The following is a 13,957-nucleotide window of genomic DNA, read 5'->3' as shown; positions in this document are numbered from 1 at the left end:
ATTCGCGGAGTTGTTGCGGATCCCAGCGCTGTACACCAGTTGTTGCGGATCTGTGTGCTTTTCACCTGCTGTCGCTCCGAATTCCAGCACTGAGCAACCGTTGTTGCCGACAGGGGTCTACCCGGTCTTTTGTGGTAGCGTGGTGTAACTTAACCAAGGCAGCACACCGCCGTTGGACCAATCTTGGACCAACATCGGCTAACATCGGCACCGACGTCGGGCCGACGTCGGAAGTGCAACTTCTTCCAATGTCGGGCCGACGTTCAAGCCAATGATGGGCCGACGTTTTGCCGATGTTTTAGCCAGTATGCAACCAACATTGGGCCGACGAAGGCCCATCGTATTGCCGACAAAGCTGCCAATGTTCGGCCAACATTGGGCCATATTTCAGCCAATCAAATGCCATTTTTACGCCGATGTTTGCTGCACGACGAATATTGGCTATGGATGTACGGCCGACATTGGACCAATCCAGGGCCACATTGCAGCCAATGAAAGGCCGTTATTACACCGATGTTTCCTGCACGACGAATATTGGCTACTGATTGGCTTGCCATTATGTAACCATTATTAGTAGGGAATTTTTTTTAGCGGAAGATTTAAACAATATGCCTCGATGACCCGCTCTTGTAGCTTTGCAGCTCTGTATACTTGGGGCAACAGAAAATTGAATTCTGAGAACTGAAAGCAGTTACTCGATCTATTTCATCTTTTATACTTCATTCCCTTTGCTAACACTAGAAGTGTAGTTTATTTTTTTACCAATTTATCTTTTGCAATAGCAAGTGCTTTATTTGGTACTGGTATTTGGTACAGCAGATCGAAAAAAGTCGTTAGGAAGTAAATGATGAAAGCGTATGTCCCCCACTTGCAATCCCCACATATGTCCCCCACATGATAATCGAGAATATTCATACAGTTTAGAGCATTTTTTTGTAACTAAAACATGGTGATGGTGCTTCCGAATCAGCATAAGCTAGCCAAACAGTGCACCACCGACAGTCTGCAGACCATTTATTCTTTGTTTTTTTTTTTATTTATTTGGTACAACAAAAAATGTATACATTGAAAAATATATATACACAACTAAAAAAGGCCCGCTCTACTGCAGGTCAGGTTGCGTTGGGGGCACAGTGGCAGTGGTGCTGTCAAGGCCCTGGCTGCTGTGGCTGGGCAGGAAGCCAGCTGCCGCAAGCAGCCGATAATCTGCACTCTGAGAGTGGGGATCATCGGGCTGCTCCACAACAAATGCTTCTCTGAAGCGCCGCTTCCTGCCCCCACAGCGATCACCAGACCCTGGCAGCCACCTCTTAATAAAGTTGAGGGCCTCCGCCTGGTCGCACCCTGCTTTTTGGCAGATGACATCTGCATACAAGAACAGAAATACCATAGTACACATGAAGCACTGCAGTACAGAGAATACACAAGGGTACACACACATAAAACAATGAGCAAGTCTATCCTGTCACTAATCTACAGAGCTTCAGGTTCACAAAGGCCCTTTTCCCTTTTCTACCATGAAGGCTGTACAGCACTCTCACGTCATGTGCCAATACGCCAATACAGCCTTCATGGCATTCACACCAGTTTCTCGGAGGCCACGTCCCCCAATCTGCAGGAGGTGCTTGCGCTGTAAAAAAATGCAAGAAGCATAGATGGGGTAAACGCAACAGCACATCGAAATGTTTTCATGATAAAAATCTGCAAGAAGAGGACACTGAAAACAACAACTTGAATTTTCGGGCATCATAACATTTCATTGTTTCTTTACGCTAACTTCAACTCACTTGACCTAAAATGGTTTCCACATCAGCCCTCTCACACTCAGTGTGAGAACCTTTCAGAGTCCTTCTCTGAATGCAGTTTTGCTGTTATGAAATCAAATACAACACTGTTATAACCCTTAATAAATATTGATTCTAGCTATGAAATAGTATAATTACTTTGTACAGTGCTCAAATTCCAATACACGTTTCTTCGAGGTTACAATGTCTTTGCCTGAATGTTGACCAGGAGTAGCTTCTACAGGTAAAAAACGATAAAATATGTGGAATTCACAAAGAAGCTTGGACATGTTTTTAATCAATGCATTGTAAGCAGAGCACAACAACATAAATGAACATGATCAAGGCGTACTAAGAGGCAACCTTAGAGCGACCAAATCTTGGTCATAGATGAAACTGATAGAAAAATAAAGGTCGCACTAGATGATCACACCATTTGCTGTTTATATTTTTCTGTGATAGCCAACGAAGAGGCATGTCGCTATAGAAATCTCATCACAATAAACAAAGGTGCATTTTTCTTCACCCTGCGAAATTGGGTGCATGTTAGATTTTTAAAAAGTAAGAAATCGGCTAACACAAGGCAGGGTGAACTGAAGCTCAAAGTAGAGAGAGCCGCAGCGGACACGAAATAGGGTGATAAATGAACAAAATTACTGAATGTCTGTTTTAAGCAGGCTATTGCTAGTCACTGCCCATGAAACACACGATGCCGCCTGCATCGTCTGCTAGCTTAGGACAGTTCACTCGGACTTCACAGACTATAGTAAATACAGTCGAATCTCATTAATTCCAACACACTTAATTCGAACTGACGCTGTGGTCCTATCAAAGCAATACCGCGCTCTGAAAATGCTCTCAGCACCCCGCCCAATCCTGCGGTGGCACTTCCGACACCTCATTGCTGTGCTTGAAGAAGAAAATGAAGAAAAGGAAAGAAAAGACTGCGGTGGAATGTTTGCCAAATGCCAATCTGCGACATTCCTGTGCCACGCTTCGGCTTTTTCCGTCCCTGCCACGTAGAGACCCTTCTCCTCTTAACACTGCGCACGAAGAGAAAGAGGGGAAAAAAAGCTGTCGCAGAGAGTTGGCTCTCTCATGCCGATCTGCAACGCGCCGGTGTCACGCTTCCCTGTTTTTCGTTCCTGCTATGTAGAGACTCTTCTCCTTTCAACACCGCGCATGAAGAGAGAAAAAAAAAAGCTGCCGCGGAGTGTTTCTCTCTCGAATGCCGATCTGCTTTTCTCCAGGTGGAGACGCTCCTCCTTTCTCATCATGTGCTGGCCACGCTCCGGCTGCAGCGCAGATGGTAACAGTGGAAACACAGTTGTCATCAAAGAGTGTCAGCACTGGACATTGCCGCGCGCAACTTCTTTTGCCAGGAGAATACTGAAGCCGAAGTACAAATGCTTTGCAAACTGCATGCAAAACTTGTTGACTCGTTGCAAGGCCAACGTGTACAGACATGTATTGACTACTTTAATTAATGACGGATGTCCTGTAATTTGTGAATAAAACTTCTCCATGCACATGCATCACTGCATGGTGAGCCCTCCGCTCAATTACCGTATTTACTGTATTCTACCGCGCCCTCGATTGTAACGCGCACCCGGTTTCCACAACAAAAAAAAACTAAGACATCGGTTGCAACGCGCACCCTTTTTTCTCGTTGGCCCACTTGATCACACCACTCGGGAAAACGACTCTTGTTGAGAGCGTCTTCCGTTTAAATATGAAGTACGGGGGAAGCTTATGCCTATCTGACGTGCAACGGAGCATTGCTGTCACTCTAGTTTTACCGTGGCCCGATGTCAGTACACAAACTTGCTTCGCCCCCTTCTCCTTGACAGTTGTGGTGCCAGGCATGTCGAAGTAAAGAGGCGTGTGATCGGCATTCCCGATTTGCCCAAGCAGGTAGCCGTTGTTGTGCCGCAAGTTTAGGAGGAACCTCTTAAGACTCTGAAGCTTTTTTTCGTACTCCTCCGCCAACTTCCAGCATATGCCCGTTCGCCTTCGGAGAGAAAAGCCTTTTCTCTTCATAAAGTTCGTTAGCCAGCACCTGCTCGATTTAAAATGGCTCTGCATTAGCCCTTTTTCTAAGGCTAACTGCATAGCCTGCACTTGGAGCAGTTCTGTCGTCACGGGCCGCTGTGTCGCTCACTGCTTAATCACATACTCGCCGAGCAGCTCTTCAATTTGTGGAAACCGACCCTGCTGTGGTCCACTGAAGCCTTTGCGTGAGTCTTTGCTGTCGACAATATTCTGCTTTTGTTTCCGCCAGTCCCGCACGCACGTTTCGGGAACTCCGAATGACCGCGATGCGGCCAGATTTCAGCCCGTTCCGGCACACGCAACGACTTTTTTTTTTAGAAGCAGCATTGTGGTGCACTCGTCGAGTTTTTGGAGTCGGCCCTACCATGCCGTCGATGCTAATGTACTACAAGATGACGAACTCCTCAGCACACGTATGAAGTGCCGCGCATGGGAAACACATAGGCAGAAATGACCGACGCGCCATGCCGACGCACGTAGGGGGCGGCCATTTTGTAAGTGGCGATGGCAATAGAATGACCATATTCATTTTTTTTCGTACTCGATTCTAACGCACATGCGATTTATGAACTCTCTTAACCGGAAAAAAAGGTGCGTGTTAGATTCAGGTAATTACGGTAACTTTCCTTATTTTGAACTTCTTTTAATTTGAACAAATTTTCTGGCCTCTTTGAGTACGAATTATTCATAATCGACTGTAGTACAGTGGCCCATGAGATAACCTGACTAGTTTGTTTTCCGAAACACAGTAGCTTAAAGCAGTACTAAATTTCTGCATGTTACATAGGCATATTAAAAATCAAGAAATATACACCAAAGCCGCAGCCACAGCTTTACTCTGCACAGCTGCCTCTGCTGCCTCCACTTCTCCAATTGTACCAGCAGGCAGCCGGGGAAGGTCAGAAGGGCGCTGTGCTGGCTGGGCGTGCTGAGGCACGGGCAAGAGCCGTACCTCGTGCTTCAGCTGTCGCACCTCCTGCAGAACCTCTCTTTGTTGCTGCCGGATGCCAAGTTGGATCCGCAGGATCCGTAGCAATAGAGCTGAAACATACAAGAGTACACCATATTTACTCGCAGAATTTGCATCCTCACATAATTTGCTCACCAGTATAATTAGCCAGCCTGCTTTACTACAAGAAACTTTTTGCTCGCATACTTTGCCCTCCCCAACCAGCCCGAGCCACCTTGCCAGCACACACACAGACACATTTGACTTCATGATGCTCTGGTCAGGCACATCTCTTGTCGAGCAGGTGAGTGCAGTCTTACACAAAATGGACTGAGTGCAAGGTCCCTTCTTCAATGAACTTTTATGCTTTCCCTAGAATATCGAACTTGAAAACCAAAACCTGTTTATGTGTAGTCCGAAATGCCTAAAGGTTTGCCTCCTATCTTCCCACCTCTTCCACGGCAAGAATGTATTCCCGAGACACAGCACAGATGTTGAACGCGTGCAAGGACCTGTCAAATCAACTAGATGAGGCAGGTTTTCACACTCATTTTTTTTCGGTTTCACCATCTGGCCATTGCGTTTTTACCGTTCCTTGTGATAGGCTACAATAATTATATACGAGGCCGATTGCTGTTATAAAGCTTACCGAAGAAAACTGAAACCGTGCTACCGCTAAGCACATCAGCGTGGAGTTCTTCGACATGCAATATTCAGTATGGCAGCCAGAAGAAGAGTGCGTTGAATAAGACTTAGCATAGAAGCTTGGGTGTGTTGGTTAGATATCGGAAGGAACACAACGCAATAGAAGACTGGGACAAGGAATGGACACACACACACATGAAGGGCGACACACACAGCACTGTGTTGGCATCGCGCTTCTTTGTCTGCATCTTACTTTACGTTGGGTTCCCGACAATTATTGGAGAGTACTTATGTTCTCTGGTATAACCCTGTCGTGGGAACTGGTTTTTGTGAGCAATGTTCGGAAGAACTTCAAGAAAATGGGGGCATTGAACAGGCTTAGCAAACAAATGACAATCCGCTTTGAGACAGCTGTGACAGCGCCTGCAACATATATTCCCAGTTGAGCTTTTAGGCCAGCGATTCCTACTAGCTTCGCACATAACCGGATTCACAAAAAAGTACACATAATACGCGAGTATATACCGCATTTGACTCTGTAGCTTTGATGAACCAGGCAGATACACAAATTTATCCAAAACTCCATTGATTTTGTTGCAAAATTATTCAACAAACAAATTGCGATTTTATCCATGTTACTATACAATTGTTGCACTTTACCATTGCAGCTTTCCAGGAGGCACACATAGTGCAGCGTTAGTTCACCACTCGCAGTTAATTGTATGCAGTAGGTTGCTCACAGCAACTGACTGCATGCAATGGTGAACATCTTGCATGCTTGCACCGCTGTTTCAGCATGCTGGCTGCTTCCCATACGCCTATCAATTGATGTTCACAAAATTGGGAAGATGAAGAAAGACTACACAGTGCCCTCTGGCCACCCTATACTCCAAACCTCCAGCCAACAAACAAACAAAAGAAACAGAAATATGCAAATAAATATTATTCCTAATGCAGCTAGAATGGAGTGTAGTTTTGACCAATTCTGTGTGTTAAGTCAATATAAAGTGAGTTAACTCCATAAAGTAGCTTTTCTCATAACAGTGTTCGCTCTATTGTAACACAACGAGTGACTTCATAGCATCTAGAAGGAAAAATAGAATCTTGAGTATTTGATTGAAATGTGAGGCTCTACTTTAAAACAACAATAATCTGGAAAAAGAACTCATTACATTCGAAAAAAAAAGGTAGCACAGTTGATCCCCTTTACAAGAGACCCTGATGTAACAGACAAACGGGGATAACAGGCACCAGTGTGCAGGCTGACATTTGGCCCATCATGCATCAGGCACTCCGTAGATGCGCCTGTGCAGCCGGGAGCCCAGCAGTCAAGCATGCTGAGCAAGACTGTTGACCACTGTACAATGACACATTGCCACAAATTTTCAAAACTTCATTTCACAGACTTCTGCAAAAGCTTCTTACACTCTTGCATAATTTTTGCACAAGCTTCTCTCATTCTTGCGTGATTTTCGTCAGAACATATAAGTGTTGGAAGTTGTATGTCCCCAAAAACTTGCACAATACAAATAGCATACATTAAAGTCAATCACTTAATACGTGCATAGTGTAACAATGAAAGGAAACTCACGCATGGTTTGCTCCGAGCCTTCCCCGTGCGGTGCCTCCTTGAGCCTTGGAGAGCACTGTACAGCTAGAGCAAAGTAGCATCAATCCAGTGTTAATGGCAGGTCAACAAGACAACAAAACTAACCCCCATATTCATAAATGCTCCCCGACTCAACTTTCACCGTTCACTTGACAGAGTTGAGGACTGTGCCGCTGCTCGTTTGAAAGCGACGCTGCGCTACTTGAGAATCACAGCAGATTATTGCTGACATGCAGCGACTTTCTCTGCTTAGAGACGGCGCTCCCATCAGCCATCTCAAGTGAAGGTGAAGTGTTGAGTGGAGGGACGTTCTAGAATACGGGGGTAAGATTGGTTGCAAGAACACTACAATAGACACACTTAATTTTTACACTTCATCTATATTGTACAGCCACACACATTCTGCATCCTTATAATGCAACATATACATACAGGCTTATAAAGTAAACATTGTAGGCTGCTCAAATAACACCTACACAAAAAATTACCCAAACGTGGCCATGCGCAAAGTACTTTTATTTGAAACTAACAAAACTTTTGCGGTGATGGAGAATAAATAAGAGAGGTTACGCTTGGAGGCACATGAGACCTTCGCAGCTTTCATAAAGTACAAAAAAAATATGGTGTGTGTGTGTGTAAGTACGCATGAAGCTTCAGCCTTTACATACGGTTTCTTGAAAGAATCGACTATGAATTTTACGGCACCTGTGTCCTTCAGCGCAATTGAAAGCCTGCTGATCAGTGTGTGTAATTGTGGAATAGTTACAAAGAAAATGGCGTGAAACACCTAAAATCAAATTTTTCTAGCTAGGAAATATGAAGCTGTGTATACACAACACATGCTGCAAACAATGGGAGGTGACCACAAGAGTGATTGGAGAGTAAGCGGCAGTATTCCGTATTCATGCACCCCGCCATTTTCAACTGTTGCCCAAAAGCAGCACCACTTCAGCGTGCTACTTTTTTTTTACATCATAAACAGCACGGAATACAGCGAGGATGAAAACAACATATGCAATTAAATTTTGAGCACTATTTATGGTGCGCATGATTGATTGATTGATATGTGGGGTTTAACGTCCCAAAACCACTATATGATTATGAGAGACGCCGTAGTGGAGGGCTCCGGAAATTTAGACCACCTAGGGTTCTTTAACGTGCACCTAAATCTGAGCACACGAGCCTACAACATTTCCGCCTCCATCGGAAATGCAGCCGCCGCAGCCGGGATTCAAACCCGCGCCCTGCGGGTCAGCAGCCGAGTACCTTAGCCACTAGACCACCGCGGCGGGGATGGTGCGCATGAAAAAAAAATAGGCCTTTGTACAACGACGAATTCATAATTTGCCTTCACGGATCTTCTGTTAGGCTGCACCACATACAGATTTTTCGTGGCTTTCAAAAGAGATTTGAAAAAAATAATAACCGTGTTTACTCTATTCATGAGCGCACTCACTAAGTCACCCTCATTTCAGTCGCCAAAATTTTGAATTTTTTTTTTCTTCCACATATTAAACACACCCTACGTTCATCCGCTGCAGTCTCACGCCCCCCCCCCCCCCATTGCCGCCTTCGCTCGCTGCCACATGCCATTTTATTTTTGTTTCTACTTGTTCACGGCACGTCCCCTGTCTTTTTTAATTATCTGTTGTAACATATGTGGCATTATCTTGTTCCCGAGCCCCACTGTCACCCTTCTTATTCATGATGTACCTACAAGGATTAGAGGCCAAATTAGAGGCAAGTGGACTTGGCTTCAACCTCTCTTTAGTCAAACAAGGAAAACTCATTGATCAGGCACTACCAGCATTAATCTACGCAGATGATATAGTGCTAATGGCCGACAACATGGAAGATTTGCAGAGGTTGATAAACATCTGCGTAATGAGGGAGATAGGTTAGATTTTAGATTCAGTTAGGAAAAATCAGTAGTCATGATTTTTAATGATAACAAAGGTAGTGAGCTTAGAATACAAGAAGTCACGCTAGAGATAACATATAAATACAAATAACTGGGCGTATGGATAAGCAATGGGACCGAGTACCTGAGGGAACACGAAATATGCGTGACGACTAAAGATAACAGGAATGCAGCAGTGATGAAAAATAGGGCACTGTGGAATTACAATAGGTATAATGTTGTGAGAGGAATATGGAAAGGGGTCATGGTTCCTGGGCTGACGTTCGGCAACGCGGTCTTGTGCATGAGGTCAGAAGTTCAAGCAAGATTAGAAATTAGGCAACGTGAAATATGTAGGCTTGCTTTAGCAGCTCACGGGAATACACCAAACCTGGGAGTACAAGGTGATATGGGATGGACGTCATTTGATGGCAGGGAAGCTAGCAGCAAGATAAAATTTGAGAAGCGATTGAGAGAAATGGGGGAGGAGCGTTGGGCTATGAAGGTTTTCAGCTACTTGTACATGAGGAATGTCAATACAAAATGGAGGAAAAGAACCAGGAAATTGACTGGTAAATACTTAGAAAACAGCAGGTAGCCAAACCAGAAAGAACTATCGGTTAAAAAGGAACGGCAGGAAACGGAGACTGACATGTGGAGAATCGGCATGATTAAGAAGTCCGCACTAGAAATCTATCGAACTTTTAAGCATGAAATTGCCAAAGAAAGGATCTATGATAATACTCAGGGTAGTTCTCTACTGTTTGAGGCCAGGACGGGAGTATTGCGAACCAAGACATATCGGGCCAAATACGAAGGGGTAGACACAGTATGCAGTGCGTGTGAAGAGAAAGGAAAAACTGCCGAACACTTGACAATGCTCTGTAAAGGGCTTCACCTTATAGTTCAAGATGATGGCGCAGAGTTTTTCAAAGCACTGGTGTTTAGGGACAGGGAGGGCAAAATAGACTTTAAGCGGGTAGACTTAACTAGAAGGACTTTATCTGATTGGTGGCTAAAGTCAAGGCACGATTGAAAATTGAACCCTTCACTTCAAAGTACCCGTCCAGCTTTACTATTTAAAGGGGAAAAAAATCTAGTGGTTAGTTCACTAAGCATTACGGCTAGGTGGTGTTAGCCACCGCCCGATCTAAAGCTTACAGCCACATCCATCCATCTATCCAGCCAAGAATATGCACTCTGGCCTCTGGCTTGTTGCTCCAGGCCTGGTCAGGTAGATTGTCTGGCCTCACCGTTGAATTGTTTGCTCGGGTTGTGGCTTGCAAACATTAATTGCGGTTTTGGGCTTCGTATCATCTTGTTCCGTCATCATGTCTTCCAAGTGGAGGACATGTCGCAGTGTGAGGAGGGAGTACGACAAGGCACTGATAGAATGAGCTATCAGTCTTACCAGGCAGGCGGTTGAGAGCACACCGAGGCAGCTGACGTTCACCAGCACTATCCGCTTCCTGTATAATACAGGCTAGGGGATTATAGCAACACAGAGCAGAAATCAACTCTTGTGCCTCTCTCAGGCACTCACAAGGCGGAACCTGCTTCGAACACTGAGGACCGAGCTAAGCAACACCATGCGTGACGATAAATCATGGTCTCCTATTGCAGTAATGGTTAAGGCACACGTGCAACTTAAACCATTGTCACGCAAGATGAATTCACAACACCATCGAAGTGAACCCAAGGCACATGCTGATTATTATGTACGGTACTAGCGCTAAACTCATGCAGACGTTTAGTTGGCGCTGCAGTAGGCCTAGTTGAAGGAATGGCCACAGCTACTGCTGTGATGGAGAACGGGCTCATTAACATCTTCATGTAGATTAAAACGGCTTACCCCAAAATGGCTGGGAGTGTCACGCTATTCCTAGCAGTGGCACATGCAGTTGCATATTTAACGATTACAGAAATGGCGTACCGATTTCCAAAGCACCTATCAATACTTCCGTCAAGGCGTAGCACCAAACACTTTATCGCACATTTTGGGAAACATTCCTTTTTCTCCCCATCTGGTGGCTAGGCATGACTAGGCCCAAGAATAAGCATGTTAGTATGTATGTCGAAGAGATTTCCATCTGATCCCTGAAAAATTATTTCCCTAAACCCATGGAAAAAAGAAAATGTAATTCGCACCTGTCATCACATTGCACCCCATCACAGGAATGGGATCAGATTGGCCTGGCGCTCAATACTCCCTTACGCTTAATCAGAGCTCGGTCTGGCGCCAGCTCCAGACCAAACCATTTATAATCTCCTGTCTGGCACATCTGTTCTACTCTGCTCTCTCTCAACCGGAGTGCACCATGTACCTGTGGTTCACCCCTGGTGGATCTTTTTCACTGTTTGTGAATTGCACACAAAGCCCTTACTGGTAGATCCTATTCCCAATTCTTCACTATTCTCACGGGAGGCCACTCTTTGGGCAGCTTACATCACGACATGTGCGTGTCATGATGTCAGTGCCGTCTTTTTCAGAGTCGGCGCCGTCTTTTCTTTCTCTTTTGCTCCTTCCCTGTCATGTGTTTCTGGTGTTGCGCTGCAAACAAGTGAAGATGGTAAAGAACAGCAGATGTTCAAAATTTGCTTCTCATTAATATATCGTGGTTTCGGGAATTAAAACCCCAGATATATTGAAAGAAGATACAAGAAAAGGGAAGGATGGTATTGAAAACTGGCAAAAAAGGGATGACAGACTTTTTAAGCTATGCTGCCATTGAGATTTTCAGCTGTTCACGCAATTCTCACACGTGGCTTTGATGCAGCTATGCACATATCACACAAGCATTCTGACTGTACAGTTAGTATTACTGCAACCTTCATGTACCCAGCCTTCATGTACCCTCTATGACATTTCAGAACATCTGAGTCAGTGTTAGCATCAAGCTATGTTCTTCATGCTGGGGAACCAGTGTGATGAGTTATCATTTCTACAGAATGAAGTCCTGTCTACCTGGAACAAGCTGCAAGATATATAACTAAACGGCCCTATTCAAGGCCAGTCAATCTCTGTCCGGCTTGGATGCACCAACTGATTCCCTTAATCATCAACCCTCAATAAAACTAGCAAATGTTTGTACATGTGCAAGCAGTGTCGTTCAATATCTTAGGAAATGCTTGCGAAGCAATTTCAAGGAGAATCGTTTTTCTGATCTCATGGTGAGGCATTAGGAACACCTTAGCCACATCAAATGCCATTATTCAATGAGAGGAACAAGAGAAATATTTCACTGGGAACTATGAAGTAAACAAAAAAACAAATGTTTTCAGATACTGCGAGATCATTTCATAAAAAAGCTCAGAAGTTGCTATGTGTGGCCACATTTAATCTGTACAAGCATCGTGTGGTTACAAAATTCTGTACCAAACATAGGTTCAGCTTTCTGGAATAGACCGCGCTGCACAAGCTAGCTCAGTGCATGCACTTCTGTACCCTGCCAGAGAATATTTTTACCACCAGTATGTTGTAACGTGAAGTGGAATGGTGATTGCATACTAGGGCGCGTCCTGCAGGACTCCAATAAAGTTGTTTCACTTGATCGGTTGGTGTGCTGTAAGCGGAACATTTCCAAGAAAAATCGTATAGTTTGGAGGAGGACTTAAGCAAGGAAAAGTGTAGATAAAACACTGGATTCACTGGCATTATCCTCACCAAGTATAACATTGTTTTTCTGGTGAAGCTTTGTGTCTGAACAGCGAGCAGGATAAGCTGGTAAAAACATGCAAAATGGGAAGTCTAGCACAGCAATCTGTGCAGTACTGCTCATTTCATAGAGCATTAATTTCACAGGCTTTGCTCATTGTTAGCGCTAAGGCTATATTATGTCCACTGCAGGGAGGAAGCCCAATCAATGTTCCCTGTCCTGTATGAGCCAACTTCATATTATGGCTGATAATTTCTCGATCTCATTTGAACTAATCACCTGCCACCTCTGCTACATTTCATGTGTCCTAATATAAATTAATTGACATTAATGACCTGTCATCCTTCTTTTTTTCTCATTCCCAACTAATGCATTCATTTTTTGATAAAATCTGCTTTCTTCCCATGTCTTAATATTATGCTAGCCTTTTTTCATTTTTCTGAAACATTATCTTTGCTCAGAAGCTAGAAGTTATCAGAAACAACATAACGACATTCTACTTCCTGAGCATATGGCATCATCAATACAAAAATGTAATAAAAGTGAGAAAACATCCTATTTATATAAGAGGCCCTAAAATACTGCAGGAGGCAACAAATAAACTGGTATTTGTATAATGATTGATATGTGGGGTTTAACGTCCCAAAACCAATATATGATTATGAGAGACGCCGTAGTGGAGGGCTCCGGAAATTGAGACCACCTGGGGTTCTTTAACGTGGACCCAAATCGGAGCACACGGGCCTACAACATTTCCGCCTCCATAGGAAATGCAGCCGCCGCAGCCGGGATTCGAACCCGCGCCCTGCGGGTCAGCAGCCGAGTACCTTAGCCACTAGACCACCGCGGCGGGGCGTATTTGTATAAAGGCAGTGACAAAAACTTTGACTACTGTCACTTATTCTGATTCTTGGGACATCTTTTTTAGTACATCATAACACATAATTACACATTTACACAATTTACACAGAGGAATTGCCACCACGTGCATTGAGGCCACCCTTCAGAAGTCATGTGAGCACAAGGATGAGTTAAGCCTAAAAAACCAGATTAAAAGACTAAAGGATGCTGGATATCCCAACAGCACCATCACACCCGTGTGCTAAACCCTCCTGCAGAAAGTCAACTTAAACAAAACAGGACCAAAATAAAAACAGAATGACCAAAGATCTTTGCATGCTATAGCGTACGTACATAAGGTGTTTCACAATATAAAGAAAATAGCGAGCCGATATGATTTTATCTTGTTATTTGCCATTCCTTGCAAGTTTTGAAAAGTGTGTGTACTAAAAAGCAACAAGAATAGCCATTATTTCACCATTCGTCACGAGAATATGTATACTGAATGCCAATATAATGTTG

General features: G+C 44.2%; 2 protein-coding genes across 2 annotated transcripts in view; one reads left to right on the top strand and one right to left on the bottom strand.

Annotated features, from left to right (window-relative positions):
* LOC142784051 (BAG family molecular chaperone regulator 2) overlaps window positions 1-13,957 on the top strand; it is a 163,957-nt gene that overhangs the window by 85,787 nt on the left and 64,213 nt on the right. The window lies entirely within an intron of this gene.
* LOC142784052 (uncharacterized) lies at window positions 1,014-7,109 on the bottom strand. Its single transcript, XM_075882686.1, has 3 exons — window positions 7,022-7,109; window positions 4,789-4,877; window positions 1,014-1,365 (listed from the first exon to the last, which is right to left on the bottom strand). The coding sequence occupies exons 1-3, from the start codon at window positions 7,023-7,025 to the stop codon at window positions 1,087-1,089; spliced, it is 372 nt and encodes a 123-aa protein (XP_075738801.1). The 5' UTR covers window positions 7,026-7,109; the 3' UTR covers window positions 1,014-1,086.

The sequence above is a fragment of the Rhipicephalus microplus genome, unplaced genomic scaffold, assembly GCF_043290135.1.
Source record: "Rhipicephalus microplus isolate Deutch F79 unplaced genomic scaffold, USDA_Rmic scaffold_13, whole genome shotgun sequence".
Classification (NCBI taxonomy): domain Eukaryota; kingdom Metazoa; phylum Arthropoda; class Arachnida; order Ixodida; family Ixodidae; genus Rhipicephalus; species Rhipicephalus microplus.
The sequence above is the reverse complement of the archived record's forward strand: the minus strand, read 5'-3'. Positions and strand labels throughout refer to the sequence as shown.